This window comes from Spodoptera frugiperda, chromosome 12 (genome assembly GCF_023101765.2).
Source record: "Spodoptera frugiperda isolate SF20-4 chromosome 12, AGI-APGP_CSIRO_Sfru_2.0, whole genome shotgun sequence".
Lineage (NCBI taxonomy): Eukaryota > Metazoa > Arthropoda > Insecta > Lepidoptera > Noctuidae > Spodoptera > Spodoptera frugiperda.
In genome coordinates this window covers 10,522,064-10,538,086 of record NC_064223.1, presented here as the reverse complement: position 1 = coordinate 10,538,086, position 16,023 = coordinate 10,522,064, and the positions used below count along the sequence as shown (strand labels likewise).

Here is a 16,023-nt window from a genome sequence, read left to right as displayed (position 1 = left end):
TAAATGCAATGTAGCAAAGAAGCAAACAATATTGGCGACAACAGTTAGGCATTGAGTTGCTGCTAATCGTGTCGCCGGTTCCATTCCCGTACGGATTTTCTGTGTGATATAAAAATCTTTCTAGGCTGGGTGATAATGATGATGAGGGAGTAGGTAATCCTAATTCCTAGTGTTAGGTCTTAAAAAAATAGTACCAACACAAGTAACGAATAAACCGCCCAAATTTAGTGAAAAAATAACGTTTGTTGTGGTTGTTGCCCCCCTTTTTTTAACGTATTTGTGTTGCTATTATCAGTGCAAGCAAGCCAGTGGGTGCCATACAAACTTAGGTAAGGACCGATATACCGATTGTGGAAAATTTGTCGTTATAAGTGCACGGAACTACATAAAAACAACGACAGAATATTATTTTTAACTAAAAAAAACGATTGAATTTGAAAGATCCGCTTCCAAGTAAAATGATTTTTTTATAGGAGCGTTCAGAATAAATTATTTTAATCTTGTTTTCTTATTTTTAGGGTATTATTTGTAAACCAATAGCATCGTCCTGTGGTGTCAAACAATGTCAAAATTATATTTTTCTGTCAAACTGTCAGTGTCAAAATTACAATAACCCAAACTCCAAACCCAATCTATCACACTGACGTCTTGCGGTGTGACGTGTGTTTTCGGCTAAATTTTTATAGTATCGTATGAAAAATAATTCACATATTAAATTAAGAAGTTCTTAATCGAGTATCTTCATTTAAAGGTAGCTGTTGATATATCGTTGATTATTAACTTTTATCTGATAAACCAATGTTTTTGTTTTGGACGTATGGTCTGATAACATTACATATTGATATGTAATTGGACGTGGCAAAGTTCTACAATATTCTATGTGTGATTTTATTTCCAGCACAATCATGAGGAAGCTTAAAGGTGCAGTGAAAGAAACCGCCAGACAAAAGCGGGAGAGAAAGCAGGAGTTTGCAAAAATGCGCCAGCAGATACACACAGTTGTTTTACCTACTTTCGCGGTAATATTTCTGTTAATTTGCGTATACGTGTATCTAAAAACCAGGCCGACGTCGATGCAGTACGCGTAACATAACTAGATATTAAGGTGTGAAAATTGTAAATAGTTATTATAAAACCATGAGTTTATAGTGGTTTGGGGAAATTTATTTAAAGTATCTTAAGGTTGTGAGCTCAAGTATATTCTATGTGCTGAGTATTTATTGACACTGTATTTATAAAATATTTAAATGTGTTGAAACATTCCGCGTTATTCGTCCACATATCATCTTTAATTTATTTTCTCTATTCTCTATCTCTATAATTTATTTTCTCTATTATGACAAAATTAATGTAAATATAAGAATAAAGTGATAAAATTATATTACTTTGTTTCATTCACCAACAACTATTCAATTAGACTTAATTATTTTCTTTGAATAAGCATTAGTAGGTTACTTTAAATTTTTAAACAGAATCAAATTAAAACAAATAAGATTTGATTAATAAAAATATATTTCTTGGTCCTAGGGTAGAGCTAAAAGATATAGCAATATAATATAATATACATTTTGCACAATTAATCTTGAGAATTTAATAAAAAGCCACCATTACTGAAATAAATAACTAAATATAAAATACATAATATCTAAGTATTAGATTAATAAAAAGAAAGTCTTAGTGTATCACCAAAAACATGTGACAAGTTTGTTCGATTAAAAACTAATTATAGATACCTACACATTAAATAAAATTAGAATTTTAGATTTTCTCTAGTCTTATTTGTAGTTAAATAAATAAATTAACTTTTAAATAATCTATGTATATGTAAAGTTATTGAAGCATGATACAGTTTTATGTGGTAATCGGAACACCTGTACTACCATCAAACATTTGTGTCAATATAATTTTATTTGTTATCTTTTATAGAAACTGTACAAAATACTTTTAAAAACCTTGAGCAAGTTTGCTTTCAACAAAGAGTTTGAACAGATAAAATCAATATCCAAAATGTTCAATAACTTTTATCTTTTTTATTCTAGTCTGTCCAACAAATACTAAACTTAATTGGCCTAGAACAGATTCATAATTTTATTCAAAATTGAATTTTGCGCAATTTATAAGTTATTTTTTTTAAACATTGATTTTAGGATTTTCTCTTTTTTCCTGTGTCGTGGGTCCGTTACAAACATACAAGTTCACATTCATATCACACCCAGCCCGAGACATTTAGAAGTTATAGGTTTTTTTTATACATATTTTAAATATGACAAGTGCAATAAGACATTGTAGAACCTACAACCTATGTTGATAGTGATATTTGCACTATTTTGTCCAATTCACAAATAAACATAGCTTTCATTTCATGACAGCTTTTATAACATGTTATGTCCATTTGCTATTTCATTTATAAATATTAAATACATACAATACAACAAATGATTATCAGGAAAACTCATTTCACAGCCATTTTGAAAATGATTGAATGTGATGTTTCTACTACACACTTTATTCACCCTACATGCAATTGGAACCTTTGAATAATAAATAAATTAACTTATTTTAGTTTGATAACTTATCAAATCAAAATGGTAAGTACCTATGCGATTATAAATCATAAATATTAATAACATGTATGTATGTGAAGTGTTATACACGACATAATTATTCACATTAAATAAAGTGCATAACATTACACCTGCTATTTCTGACATGACATGAAGGCGTATACAGAGGTTTACAACCATTCTACACCCTGTAAACCTGACCTAAGTACGCTTTTATAGTTCCTAGAGCTTTATTATCCCTAAGGCATATTAGGCAAGTACCTACGGCGCTAGGTTACAGATATGGGCTGCGACATAGTAACAGCGGCGCTAAAGAAAATTAAGGACCGCTTTTGAGGTGCTTGCCTAGCGCGCTCTCTGGGTTTAATTTTTTTTTTGCGAATTCTAATGATTAATTATAAATAATAATAAGTGAATCTATTGAAAACACTTGCGATAATTTCAGACTATGCAATTTTGGTAACATCCCGTGAAATCGAGTAAAAAAAAACAGCAATATATTAAAGTTCTATGACGTGGTAAAAGATGAATAAGGAAGAGTGTCTTATGCATCTTCTACTTATGATAAGGTACCGGGTATCAAGGCACTAAGTTTGAACAAATGATAACTACACATATTCTTACATGTAATAGATTAAAAAGGACATACCATTACTCCTGTTGACCGATCACTGGGTAAGTAGTCCATTAGGTAGGCAGTTAGAAAACCACAGACTTTGTAGCAGAAAGTGCTTTAAAACTCGTAGTTTAAAAAAAATAGCTGTCAAACATTTACGCGGGAAATCAGCCTAAGACCATGGAGTATAGACAGTTAGGAGTACTAACTTTTGTATCTGAAAAACATCTGTTAAATCAGAGGCAAAACTCTCCAGAAGCAAGAGTAACAACTTTTCTTCAATTAACAACCATTTTTCGCCGTACATACCTATTCTATTTTCTCTTTCTTTCTTTGTGACCCAAATTCACTTCAAAAACATTATAGACTTACTTATGTGACAGTTCTCCTTAATTCTATACTCCATAGCCCCGAGCTTCGTAATAGCATACAACACTGAAAGAGGTAGCTATGTCACTTTCAAAATTCGTTCTTTTCATTACTATATGTACAATTAACTACATACAAAAGGGATATGTTAAAGCAGTGCCGGCGTAAGGGCCACTGACACCCCGGGCGAAAATATTGTGGCGCCCACTTGAGGGAAGCAATATCAAGTGTTAGTAGTAGTTTTTCATTTTATTGGCGCCCCCAGACTTTGTCGCCCTGGGCCATCGGCCCATGTCGCCCCCCTAACGCCGGCACTGTGTTAAAGTTAAAAAAGGTTATTACTTCTCGTAACGCTTCATAGCAAGACAGCCTTTAAAAATAAAGTTAATGTAAATAAATCCATACAATATGATTATATTGTGTATCAATACTGGTTGTCGACGTTAATACTTCGTTTTTGGCGGCACGTGGTGATCATCCAGCCGAGGAGCCATGTAGAAGCCAGTAGAAGGTAGAGGCCACTGATGGCGAAGTACTGGGAGGCTATCGGCAGCTTCAGGCTTTGGATGAGGACTAGAGTTAGTATGGACTGCAGTCCCGTACCAATGAGGGTGTTGATACCAAATATCAGACCGAAGCAGCTCTCATCGCTTAGTTGACCCGCTATTTTTGCACTAGAAAAGAAAAATGTTGATTAGCAAACAAGTACACAATTATTTTGTATCAAATCCGTATTTTGAATTAATGGTCGCAAGTGCGATTGCCGCACAGACAGTCAGAGCACAGAGAGTAGACAAGGGGTTTAGAGTTTGATTACCGGGTCGGGTAAAGTATTACTGGGCCTTTTTCGGTTTTTAGAAAATTTCACCAGTTCGTAAGTACCATGTAATAGAGAGTGAATATATTATCACATAGTCTTTTCTTTATTATCCTTTATTAATTTAGGGACTTTTGGTCACAGTAAGACCATGCCAGCCCCATCGTAACCTAATACAAGTAACATTTAAACACCTTATTACCTATTAGTAGGCTCTAAAACCTTATTCACTATTTTATAAACAGCTACAGCCGCATTAGAGAGGGGTTCGGACAATGTACTCTGGATAAAACCAACATCTATCAAATTAATTTTGAAGGTATTCATCAGCACCTCTCTAGCAGCTCGTGATCACATAGTCTATACATTAAATGTAAAACCCTCTATTTTCTTAACATTCCAAAAAAATGAAATAGTTACCTGGCCAAAGTGATAGTATAGTGGAACAGCATGCCCATCACGATATACCCGGCGTAGGACACGAACACGTTGTTCACGAAGGTGGCCAGGAAGACTGCGACTCCTTGCACGGCCGCCACCGGCGCTGGTACTCCGGACGATGAGTACATTGACGCTATGAATGCACCTCCCGCGCCTAGGAGAGTTTGCACTGCTTCCACTGCACCGTTGTACGCCACCTGAGAGTTATTAGGTAATTTAAATAAATGTGTTTGTAAATACAAGTTTTCTAGTAAAGGTGAGTGAGTCTTTGAGTGCCCATATAGGGCTAAAATTGCTGGTGAATAGTTATAATTCGGTTAAGTTAAGTAGGGAACGAGTTTAGGTAGGTTTTTCTTATAATAGGTAGGTATAGAAGTGTGTAGTGATACATTGTAGAAGTAAGTCCAATACTTAGTTAGATACTTAACCAGTTAATTTGTATTGCTTATGATATGAAAGGATAGTAAAATTTTGGAAATAATAAACAATTATTCACAGTTTCGATACAAAACATAGTAAGACGAGAAGTTTTTTTATCAAAGAGTGCAAGTCTCAAGTCTTTATATACAAAGGTCGAAAACCTCTCACACTCAAAACCAGATGAAGATTACTCACACATACCTAGAATTTTGAAAGTTCTACTAACACTACTAACACACTAACATAACATACTCGAGATTATCTGAGATAAAGATAAAGATAAATATAGCCGAGTAAATTAGTAAAGTACATAGACTTAAACTGTATGGAGACAAGAGACAGACAAACATTGTACAAAGCACAAAGACATAATATAGTAAATCTTTCGTTTATTTAATAACTAGTCACTATGCAAGCTGATATTTATTCTTAGTACAGACATAACAGTAGGTACGTAGTAGTTACACCGTTACAATGAACGTCAAAATATGTGACGAAGGAATAGATAGCATAAACTACTCAATGGAAAAAGACCAACATTCACACTACAATAAATTTTTTTTGCGCTATCCTAGTTTTCTGAGCGCCTAGTACGAGTTTGTTTGACGTTTAACGAGATCGAAACGTTACCGCGTACGGCGCTCTGATTGGCCTGCTCCAATGAACCAACCAATCAGAGAACTAGACGCGATAACCGATAACCTCGTACTAAGCCCTCTGCCGTCAATACAATGAGACATCGTCACTCAGACGTCTTTTTATCAAAATAACTAGATTTGATTCCATAAAATGCACTCACGACAAGGACGTTAATAACGCAAGCTTATGTCACAAGATAATTGAGATTAGATATAGCATAGTGATTGTTTATAATTATGCTTATTATCATATTGTTTATACCTACTCGCGTGATAAGCTCGTTCACTAGTCATGTCCCAAATAATTTCGTGATAAGAGGTGTGGCGGATGTGCGCACTAGTTGGGATTGGGAAAGACCGGTGAAGATTATTAGATTTTAATCGATTATAACAATAGCTTTAGATAATTAATGTATAATAGGTCATAAAAATAATAATAACTAAAGTAACGTAGATTTGTGTGATTCTTATCCGCTTTTCCTTTTTGGAATCTATGTTTTGGAATTAGAAAATAACTTCACCATGAGATATTTGAATGTTTGATTAAGTCCCCATATTCACGATTGCGTGCGCGGCGGGACTTAGTGAATACGAGGCCCAGTGTGGCTTGTAAAAATAAATAAGTGAATGTAATGAGAGTTAAAGAAGTATGCGTTACTTTCAATTCGAAAGATTGAAGTGAACTCGATCGCGGTCGGCCATGGGTTTGAGAATAATCTCGACCACTGATAGGCGAAAATGCGATTGAGCTTCGTAAGTTCGAATTGACAACTACAGAATAACCTAGCTGCACTAAAAAGCTGTCTTTTCTGATGCAGGCTAAAGGAAAAACGCGAGTTCAATATCAATGCGAATCAAATCAATTAATTACTGTTATAGATTGGAATCGATGTTTGGCAATGAGCTTGAGCCCTTATCGATGCAGGAAATTAAATGACGCACTCATGATAACAGCTTTCTTCTTACGTGTAGAATATAAACTTATTTATACAATTTTAAATCTGTCAAGTATTTGGAGTCACGAATCTGCATAAAATTCGACATATATATTTTAATCTAGGATAACACATAGGTTAACTAGGTACCTATGTATATACGACTGCACGGTAAGCGTGGTGCCTGGGCAACTGGCTGCCGTGCAACGAGCGGGTGGATCACACAAATTGTTGTTCCGGGTCTAGGTGTCATGTGTATGTGAACTTGTATGTTTGTAAACGCATTCACGACACAGTAGAAAATCTTAGTGTGGGGTAACGTTTTTTAGAGAAAGAAAGAAAGAAAGAAAGTGCATGTATAACATTTCGGTGCGATTAAAATAGCACACGGGCTGAAACCGATACCAAATAGCAGCTACGAATATTCTTCTTCTAAATATCTAACGTCTCATACATCATACAGGCAGACAATACAAAGGGCCATCTATTACAAACATAGTACCATTCATACATGTGATCATACAAAATAGTTAAGAATAACAATCTTACTAACACTTGGCTTATTTTGTCTCATCTCTCATCTAGCCATAACAAAACTTTGTTATTGTTTTCACTGTGAAAGACGATTTAGACACTTTGGTAGCAGCGGTAAAGTATGTCGTCAAATTGGAAAAGACGAAAGATTTAAAGAAAATAATGTTAAACTCACCGGCGAATCAGTGTCCTCCTGTATCTGTTTCCATAGCAACTGCATGTAGATCTGAGCTTGGACGAACAATGCGAGGGCTACTGCGTACAATGCTGACCACGCCAGTACTTTCGGTCTGGTGTAAGCTGAGCGAGCGTGTCGGGCGATCAGCGTGGACGCTTCTACCACGTTGGAGCGCAGTAGATGCTGGAATGTTAATGGAAGGAATGATTTAGAAAGCATTTTGGTATAATATTATGAAGAGAAACTATGATGCCTTGTGTAAAGCTCATACCTCATGGGTTGTGAGATGCATATACTTTGTTTTATGAGGGAATCGAACTCAACTCAATTATTATCATTCACCATCTAAGGTCACTTACTATGATCATTGGATGTCTACCAAAAATTAAATAGCAATAATAAGAATGTGTCATGTAACTGCATAAAGCTTAATTGGCCTTAATATAGATAGCCACTATTACATTTCTTTTCGTATATTTCAAATACTCGGTTGCAATCAAGAAGAGAAAAACAAACCATATTTGAAATAAAATGATGTGTCTACTCACCCCATTAGGTGGATGTAGATCTTTGTCCAACGGCGGGTTGCCAGTGGACGACTTGCGATGGAAGTAGATGCCGTACTGCACGGTGGGCAGCCACAGCGCCCAGAATGTCGCCATAATCTGAGCTAAGACAGTACAGTGTTACATTCACGGTACATTACAGTTTTCTAAACCTAGACTTATCCTAAATTCACCGAAGGGAAAAAATTATCGTATCTTCTCCTCTAATAATATTTTCTGATATATTTCATTGCGGGATCCAAGACAATTATTCATGCCCCTTTGACGCGCCAGATTCCTACTATAGATCCTGGCTTACAGGAGTTGTAACGGCTTAGGAAAGTTGATGCGGGCGGGCTTGTTCCAAAAATAAGATTTATTATAGACGGATATCTTTAAGGTAAGCTGATACCTTACGCCTAAGTCTATCTAAGTTTGAATGTAGAGAGCCTTCGTTGTATGGGACACAGGACTAGCTAAGCTAGCTAGCTAGTAAGCTATTAGATGGGGCCCAGCAGGGCTGATGCCTGATCCGGAGCTGCGGACTACCTAGCGGGTTTACCGGGGCCTCCGGCTCGAAAAGCAGGAGTAGGAACGGGGTGGTTTTTAGTCAGTAAGAGTCTGACACTCCCTCTCTCCTCGCCCAAGGCGAGAAAAGTCATTGGATGATTTTCCCCCTCAAAAAAAAAAGCTAGTAAGCTATTTCTTTACTAATCGCAAAATACAAGGTAAGTATACCTGTAAATGTGATGTAGTTGAGGTCCCTGTAGTCCATGAGTCCGAAGTGTGTGAGCAGTTGTGAGCTGACGCCCGACAGGAACCGACCAGTCAGTGCTGCGATACGGGTGTACGAGGATACGCGGGGATACTTCGCTGGGTCCACCTTGAATGTTAAATGAGGTACGTTAGTAAGGTCAAGTAAGATGCATCTTGTCTCGATAACTATAAGAAGGTATTGGTGTATAATGTCTTCTTGATCTTGTATGAAAAAAATCAATGCAATTTCTCGCAAAATGTTGACGTTATTGGGCTCTTCTCTTTCCAGTGTGGGGAAAAGAAAGCAAGAAAGAAAACATTTAATTTTGACTTTAGCTGGACGCATAACAAGAGACAGTTACCTTGTGCATCGTGGGTAGAAAAGGGGTGGTCTCAAGTCTTTGTTAAAAGTGGTATTTGTCTATGTATGTTCTGTATGTGTCTATGTTTTTGTCCTTCTCTACTATAGCATTGCAAAACATTCCTAATTAGCAAAGAGACTACTCTTTGTCAGTAGTGGTTACATTTAGGTAATAAACCTATGCATTTTCACTCTTCGGGAAAAAGGTAAACAGAAACATCCTTCTTCCACCAATACCATAACTTAAGCCCCAGTGACATAAGTCGAGTCTACTGCCACACATGGGGCACATATGTATTTATCTTGTTTAGTGCTGGGTATTTCCAAATAATACATTACTTGCCCGCCAGACAGGCGAAAGAGAGGTTGTCATAATGTAGGTACACATTGTAAATACTTAAAGGATAATGATGCATAATTAAGCGATACGTTTCGTGCCGTCTCCGGTATTAAAGAAATTTGACTAAGATAAGAATTAAGATTGTTGGTCTGATTAGTTAATTTTCGTCTACCTGTATATAAGATGACGTCACGTCACGTTTTACATTTCCGGAGGGCACACACTGACACACAGACGCACATGATAGCAACCATTATTCAAAAATTAAACACCTTTGTTCAAGCCAGCAATTATTACTGGTCTAATAAAGCTGAAGTTAGATCTCTTGGCAAGTAGGTAGATCTCTTGGGAACGAAGGGATTTTAAAAAATCCCTTTTGGCACTTAGAGGTCTTAAAATCCCTTAGTGGAACATTAGGAAGATTTGTCAAAAAAATTGTTGAAGCGGTATTTTCAAAAGTACAAGAATAATAGTAGTGGCACAAGTATATTTATTTTCGTCTACCAACTCTTATCTAACAGCGGTTATTCCAGTTTGAGACAGTTGCATAGCACTAGTTATACATAGGTATTCTGATGCAAATGTCAGCGCAGATGCAGGTGGACATTTATGGCACGCCTTCAGAGAGCGCAGTCACAATTTTGGAATACTATCGATAGACGACATCAGAAGTAATCACCTGTTATGTCTTCGGGACATACGAGGCTACTCAATGGTATCATTGTGAGGAATGAAGTACAATCAGGAAAGCAAAAACCCCTTAAACCTTCGTCCGATCCGAAAATAGGTCATTTTGGACATGACTCTTCAATCGCAACCGACCACCATCTTAGGAAAGCATTTGTTTTTTTTCTCTTTGAGCCAATGACGTATAAGACTGCGTCCGAATATCTATAAATAGCTTACCTTTGCGTAAATATAAGTGTAGTAGGCGACTTCTGTGGCCATGTAGAGACCGTAGAAGAACTGGGACGCCTGCAGCCATTCCAGACTCGTTGTCCATAGCAAGATGGCGTACACTGCTATACCACTTAAACCTGTAACAAGTGAAATAGGCTGATGATGTTTGAGCCTATACCGAAGAGGAGTTAAATACATTGAAGAAATAATTTGTTTCATAAACATATCTGTTCGTTCTAAACACGATTGGCAGGGGTTTATTTAAAGTATATGTCCTCTTGTTTCATTGTTAGACAGGTACTTTTATTTGTAACAGAGGATTTATTTTCATTTCTATTGGCAATTAAACCTTATTATAACTTCACGCTATACGCAACTGCGAATATCGGAATGTAAAATCACTGTAACTATATATGCGCTTTTGCTCAACACGAGCATTTGATGATGATCATGAGAGATTAGAATACAACACGAAACTAATGTAGTTAAACCAAAAAGAAATAGAATGGGGTGATCTTATCACTTAACAGTGAACCACCTACAGACAACCTTTAAATATATAAGAAAGAAATAAAAATATGCAAAGAAAAGATCGTGTATTATAGGTAGGTAGGTAAGTTACGAAGTATACAGTATGTATCTTTCTACATATGTATAAGGTACCTACTACCTACTATTTACTACCTTCAAGCAAAGAAATGTTTTAAATAGCATTTTATAACTAAGAATCAAAATCGAAGATTCTGTTCTAGCAATACATCATTCAGAGACCCGGTACGAACACGTGCTCATACATCTTGCACATTGATAAATTAAAGTATATTAACCGACTATTCTGAGCAATTAGATTGGTTGCTTGTGTCTTGATTTTTTATGAATAAATTGTTCACAATTATCAAACAGATCTCATGTATTTTGTCTAGACATTTTATATCATTATTGTTGTTTCAGCTTATAGATAAATCTACCTAGGTATCACCAAATCCGCATGCAGTACCTAGAGATAACTTTTTTTATTGAGTAATTAAGATAACGCGAAGGAAACCTGTTTTGTTCGGATGTAGGTAAGCTAGATTAAGTGTGGACCTGGCACTGTAAATCGCATTTTAATTACTGACGTAGATTACATACGAATAGTATTTTTGTTTGTTGAGACAGTAACAAACTTTTACATAACTGACGAGTTTATAAATCGAATACTTTTTGGTTCAATCAACGGTGATCGAAATGACTAACCGCGGTACTGAGTAGCGGTACTCAGAGTGATTTAATCATAGATTTATTTTCTCTTTACACAAAAGATCATTTTACACAATAATACGATACAAAAGATGCAAACATTTTGCTCATTTGTGAGAGTCCATGGAGTCCATTTTAGGATTCCCTGCGTGCTGGTGATGCTTAACCCAATCCTTACCAATTGTTTTCGGAACAAAATCGTTACTTTTAATACAGTGTCAGTGTCTGTAGTCTGTACGTAATGTCTCTGAGCATCATCATCATATTAGCCACAAGACGTCCACTGCTGAACATAGGCCTCCCCCAATGACTTTCAGATAGGCCGGTTGGAAGTGACCTGCATCCAGCGGCTCCCTGCGACCTTAATTAGGTCGTCTATCTACCTTGTGGGTGGATAGTCTCTGATTATGGCATTAAGAAAATCTAAGAAAATTTCGGTTGGTACATCTACCTACTATTTTTTGTGATACATTCGTGAATCATTTCAACCTCGAAACAGTTCACATCTTTTTACTAAAGTTTACTAGACGACTATTTATAGATTTCAAATAGTTGCAGCAGCTGTAGTAGCTGCAAAAGTGTGTAGGTTGCATAAAATATTTTTTCGTTGCGTTTTTTGGCACCTTCTGTATAACATGTCGAGATGGTTGCTCCTTAGACACGTGCTTTAGTCTCATGATTTCAAATAGTGTAGTTATAGTGTAAAGTACCTGTATCTATCGTAGTTATTACTATTTGTATACTTATAATAATATATCGTGGTTATTATTAAATGTTTGTAGGTATCTTTAGCATAAAATTGTATATTAATGGTGGTGACGTCATTTTATAGTCTTGTATCGTTTTTTTAATTCTTAGAACCTTATTTCTTTAGGACGGCCGTATGACTTGTTCGAAGTATACTTTAGAGCGTTGAGGTTGTGGGAGATAAGAGGCTGTTTTAAGGGTACATCGGCTCTGGCTCGAAAAGCAGGAGTAGGAACGGGGTGGTTTTTAGTCAGTAAGAGTCTGACACTACCTTTCGCTTCGCCCAAGGCGAGAGAAGTCATTGGATGATTTTCCCCCTTAAAAAAAGGGTATAACTATCTGATGTTATCTAATTTTTTATGCTGGATGTGCAACAAACTGGTTGTCGACAGAGTAACTCTAATATTAGTTTCGATGTCTTTTTGTAGACACTAATTGTGTTCTGGGTACGACCATTGTGTCCAAATGAAATATGGCCCTTAGTACAATAATGTTTTATTAGGTACTGAATGTCAGGACAACGTCTCAGGCCGTAATTTACGAGACAGTTCGCAAAGACAACTGTTGATAGAGTCCCGATAAAAACCATGTTTATTAAATTAAATGCATTCATTATACTATCAGAATGAAAACTTTTGATTTAGTGCTTTTCACACATCGTGTGGGTATCATTATCTACGATCAATTGTTTACAAAATACACCTAATTTTAGAGATCGATATTTGTGAACGGTCAAGGGAAGGGCAACTGATAGCAAGTTAAGATAGGTCGTGCTTTGATTCCGTTGACATAATTCGACAGTTATTGAATGATTATCATAGACGCCTCTTGTTTCCTGATGAAGTAGACAGAGTACTATACGCAGTTTTGAGGGGGCATAATCATCCAATGATTTCTCCTGCCTTGGGTGAGGCGTGAGGGAGTGTCAGACTGTTATTGACTAAATATCAACCCGTTCCTACTTCTGCTTTACGACCCGAAGCTCCGGCAACACGTTAACATTTCCGCGGTTCAGTAGAAAAGAAACACTTTATTTATATATCTAACTAATTATGTACTACAATTTGTATTATGTACTAATTTGTAGATTAACATGTCTGTTTTCGAAGAATTTGTTAAACTACATAATGCACATACATGAAATAACTATCCAGATGTAACAGTATCAATATTGATAACTTTTGCAAAAAGTTTCAATTGGACTTGGTTACAACAGGTCAATAAAGATATAACAACCATGGAGTTGTGTAATCAGTTAAAGACTGATAACTTTGATCCCTCATTGCATTTGATCATTATCTTGTATCACAGAGTCAATATTGAATAAACTCAAACATACACATTTCAAGCAAATCTCTTTAATCTTGCTTTTATTTTCTAACATCTTTTTTATTTGCTTCTGGATAAAGAAATATGTGCAAATGTTTGGTTTGTGTTCTTTATTCTTTTTCCTGTTCTGTTGTATTGTTTCTTTTTTTGTTATTTATTGTCTGTCTCCATGCTACACTATTTGTGTTGCAGTGTAAAATAAAAAATAACTTTATCATTAGTGATGAGATACATCTATTTGTGAGATTTCAGAGATTTAAAATCATCAGAAAAATATAATAAAATAAATAAATAGAAACTGGTAAGAAATGCTAAAAAAGTTACTTGTTACTAGTGTTGAATTTTTAAAATTCTTTATCTGCGCAGATACATTTTACGACATAAGCAGTCTAGTTTCTGCAAGTTAAAATTATGTCAAACAACAAAATAAACTTCCCTGTTTGCAATGAAGCAAAAACTGAGGAAACAAGTAACAAGATTTTTTGTAGGTAAACATTTTTTTCTCTTTGTACACTTTAATTTTTTTTTGTGTATTTTTCCTTGATAGTTCTAAAAACTAATTTTAAAAAATATTTTAAATATGTTATTAATTTGCATAATGTTTAGAGTTTGTTTGTGATTGATTAAATGTGCTAATCTCTCAACTATTGATCCAATTTGAACAATTATTTTTGTGTTGGATAGAGCATTTATAAAGGAAGACCATAGGCTATAAATAATCATGTTAAGATCAAAAGAAGCCGAGCAGAATGGGGAAACCGTGTGAAACTAGTTAGTGATAAATAATTTTAATTTATTTGATTTGTAAAAGTCATATTATATTCATATCTGGAATTTATAGAGATTTCAGAATCATTCATTATGAAATATGTAGTTACTAGGTACTCATAAAAACGAATAATTAACCAGAAATTATTGATGACAAGCTTATAAACTGAACAATAAATTATTTATTTTTAATGCAAATAGCATGAAATTAATATAATATAAGATGGCATGGTTAAATCATGAATGGGTTGACTGTAATCATATAATTATGGATCCCACTCATTATGATAAGGATTCTTTCATAAATTGCATTGATTACAATTATTATTCTTAAGATTATCAATTCATATTCTGTTCAGTTGTTAAGTGGATGTTTTAATTTGTAACTTCATACATTATCTACCGTCTACTTGTTTATCTAGTTATCTAAAGTAATTAAGGACAGCTTCTTACACAGGTTTAAAATGTTATAAAAACTGTGATTTAAAAATTCAACTTGCTTGAAGTAACTTAACATAAGTAAAAAATAACTGGTAATGTAGGTCGTTGACATCTAAACAAACTCATGCAATGCACAATTGAAGTAAAAATGTAAACTCACCAGACAATACAATGACAGGCTTGAATCTCAGGAAGTCTGTGATGAGGAAGACCACAACAAGCAGTCCCAGGTAGCAGTATGTCCCCACAGGGTACACATCTCTGTTCAGTTGCTCCTCAGTTATGTTCCTCCACTCTCCCAATAGGAACTCGGAAACGAAGGGCTCTGACGGTCGTATCTCCCGAAGCAGGCCGACAGCACATAACATAAGAGTAACTTGAACCCACGGCAACATCTTACGACACAAATTTATGTAATAATTGTGGGAAAATGTGCTCGCGTAAGTTTGCCCTTGACCGCCGTGAGCGACCGTGCAGTGTGTTCACGTGCCGCGTAGAGACTGATGAGGCGGCGCCGCGCTCGCCTCGCTCTCGCTCCCTGCATTTCTCAATGACGCTCGTTCTAACATCAGCCTTTCGCGCCAAATCTACGTAAAGCCGAAACTCACTCACTTTCTGTTTAAACTTCTGTGCAAATATCGTTCGTTACAGTATCCTGTATGCTTCAGTCTGATGTTACATAAGAATTTATTTGTTTAATAAATTTTACAGTTGAGCGTTCTTGAATGAACTTCTATATACGTTGTTCAATTCAACGATTTTTTTGTTACATTCGTTTTATTTTGGTACAATCACATGACGGCAAGAAAAGTTGTAGCAATGCAGCTGGTTATAGGTTATGTCACGATCACAACAACACAAACGTCACAACACCGTCATGAATGTCAATTAGCGTTTTAACGTCATTATCACTTGAATCGTCATGGAATTCCTATAAACATAATAATATTGTATAATATGCGTTCTTACAATATATATAATAAAGCTTTATAATATTGTAGAGTACAATTTACACAATAATGCTATATCTTTCGTAATAAAAAAAAAATTATTTTAGGTCTTCGACCTGGTTTTGTTTCCGAACG

At 35.5% G+C, this 16,023-nt stretch overlaps 2 protein-coding genes across 2 annotated transcripts; one reads left to right on the top strand and one right to left on the bottom strand.

Moving 5' to 3' along the window:
- Nucleotides 1–582: 582 nt before the first annotated feature.
- On the top strand, nt 583–1,381 carry LOC118262573 (single-pass membrane and coiled-coil domain-containing protein 4). Its single transcript, XM_035574055.2, has 2 exons — nt 583–751; nt 899–1,381. Exon 2 carries the CDS (start codon nt 906–908, stop codon nt 1,086–1,088), a length of 183 nt encoding a protein of 60 aa, XP_035429948.1. The 5' UTR covers nt 583–751; nt 899–905; the 3' UTR covers nt 1,089–1,381.
- Nucleotides 1,382–1,494: 113 nt separating this feature from the next.
- Nucleotides 1,495–15,812, bottom strand: LOC118262917 (thiamine transporter 2-like). The gene is made up of 7 exons (XM_035574588.2): nt 15,099–15,812; nt 10,421–10,551; nt 8,796–8,940; nt 8,061–8,182; nt 7,510–7,695; nt 4,787–5,004; nt 1,495–4,223 (listed from the first exon to the last, which is right to left on the bottom strand). Exons 1-7 carry the CDS (start codon nt 15,331–15,333, stop codon nt 3,974–3,976), a joined length of 1,287 nt encoding a protein of 428 aa, XP_035430481.1. The 5' UTR covers nt 15,334–15,812; the 3' UTR covers nt 1,495–3,973.
- Nucleotides 15,813–16,023: the final 211 nt, after the last annotated feature.

Bases quoted from the DNA above. Each gene is read 5' to 3' on its own strand.
- LOC118262573 (XM_035574055.2), top strand. From the start codon at position 906: ATGAGGAAGCTTAAAGGTGCAGTGAAAGAAACCGCCAGACAAAAGCGG.
- LOC118262917 (XM_035574588.2), bottom strand. From the start codon at position 15,333: ATGTTGCCGTGGGTTCAAGTTACTCTTATGTTATGTGCTGTCGGCCTG. The intron at 8,941-10,420 runs GTAAGCTATTTA...TTAACATTCAAG, and splicing joins ACACTTATATTTACGCAAAG to GTGGACCCAGCGAAGTATCC. The intron at 7,696-8,060 runs GTGAGTAGACAC...TTAACATTCCAG, and splicing joins ATCTACATCCACCTAATGGG to CATCTACTGCGCTCCAACGT.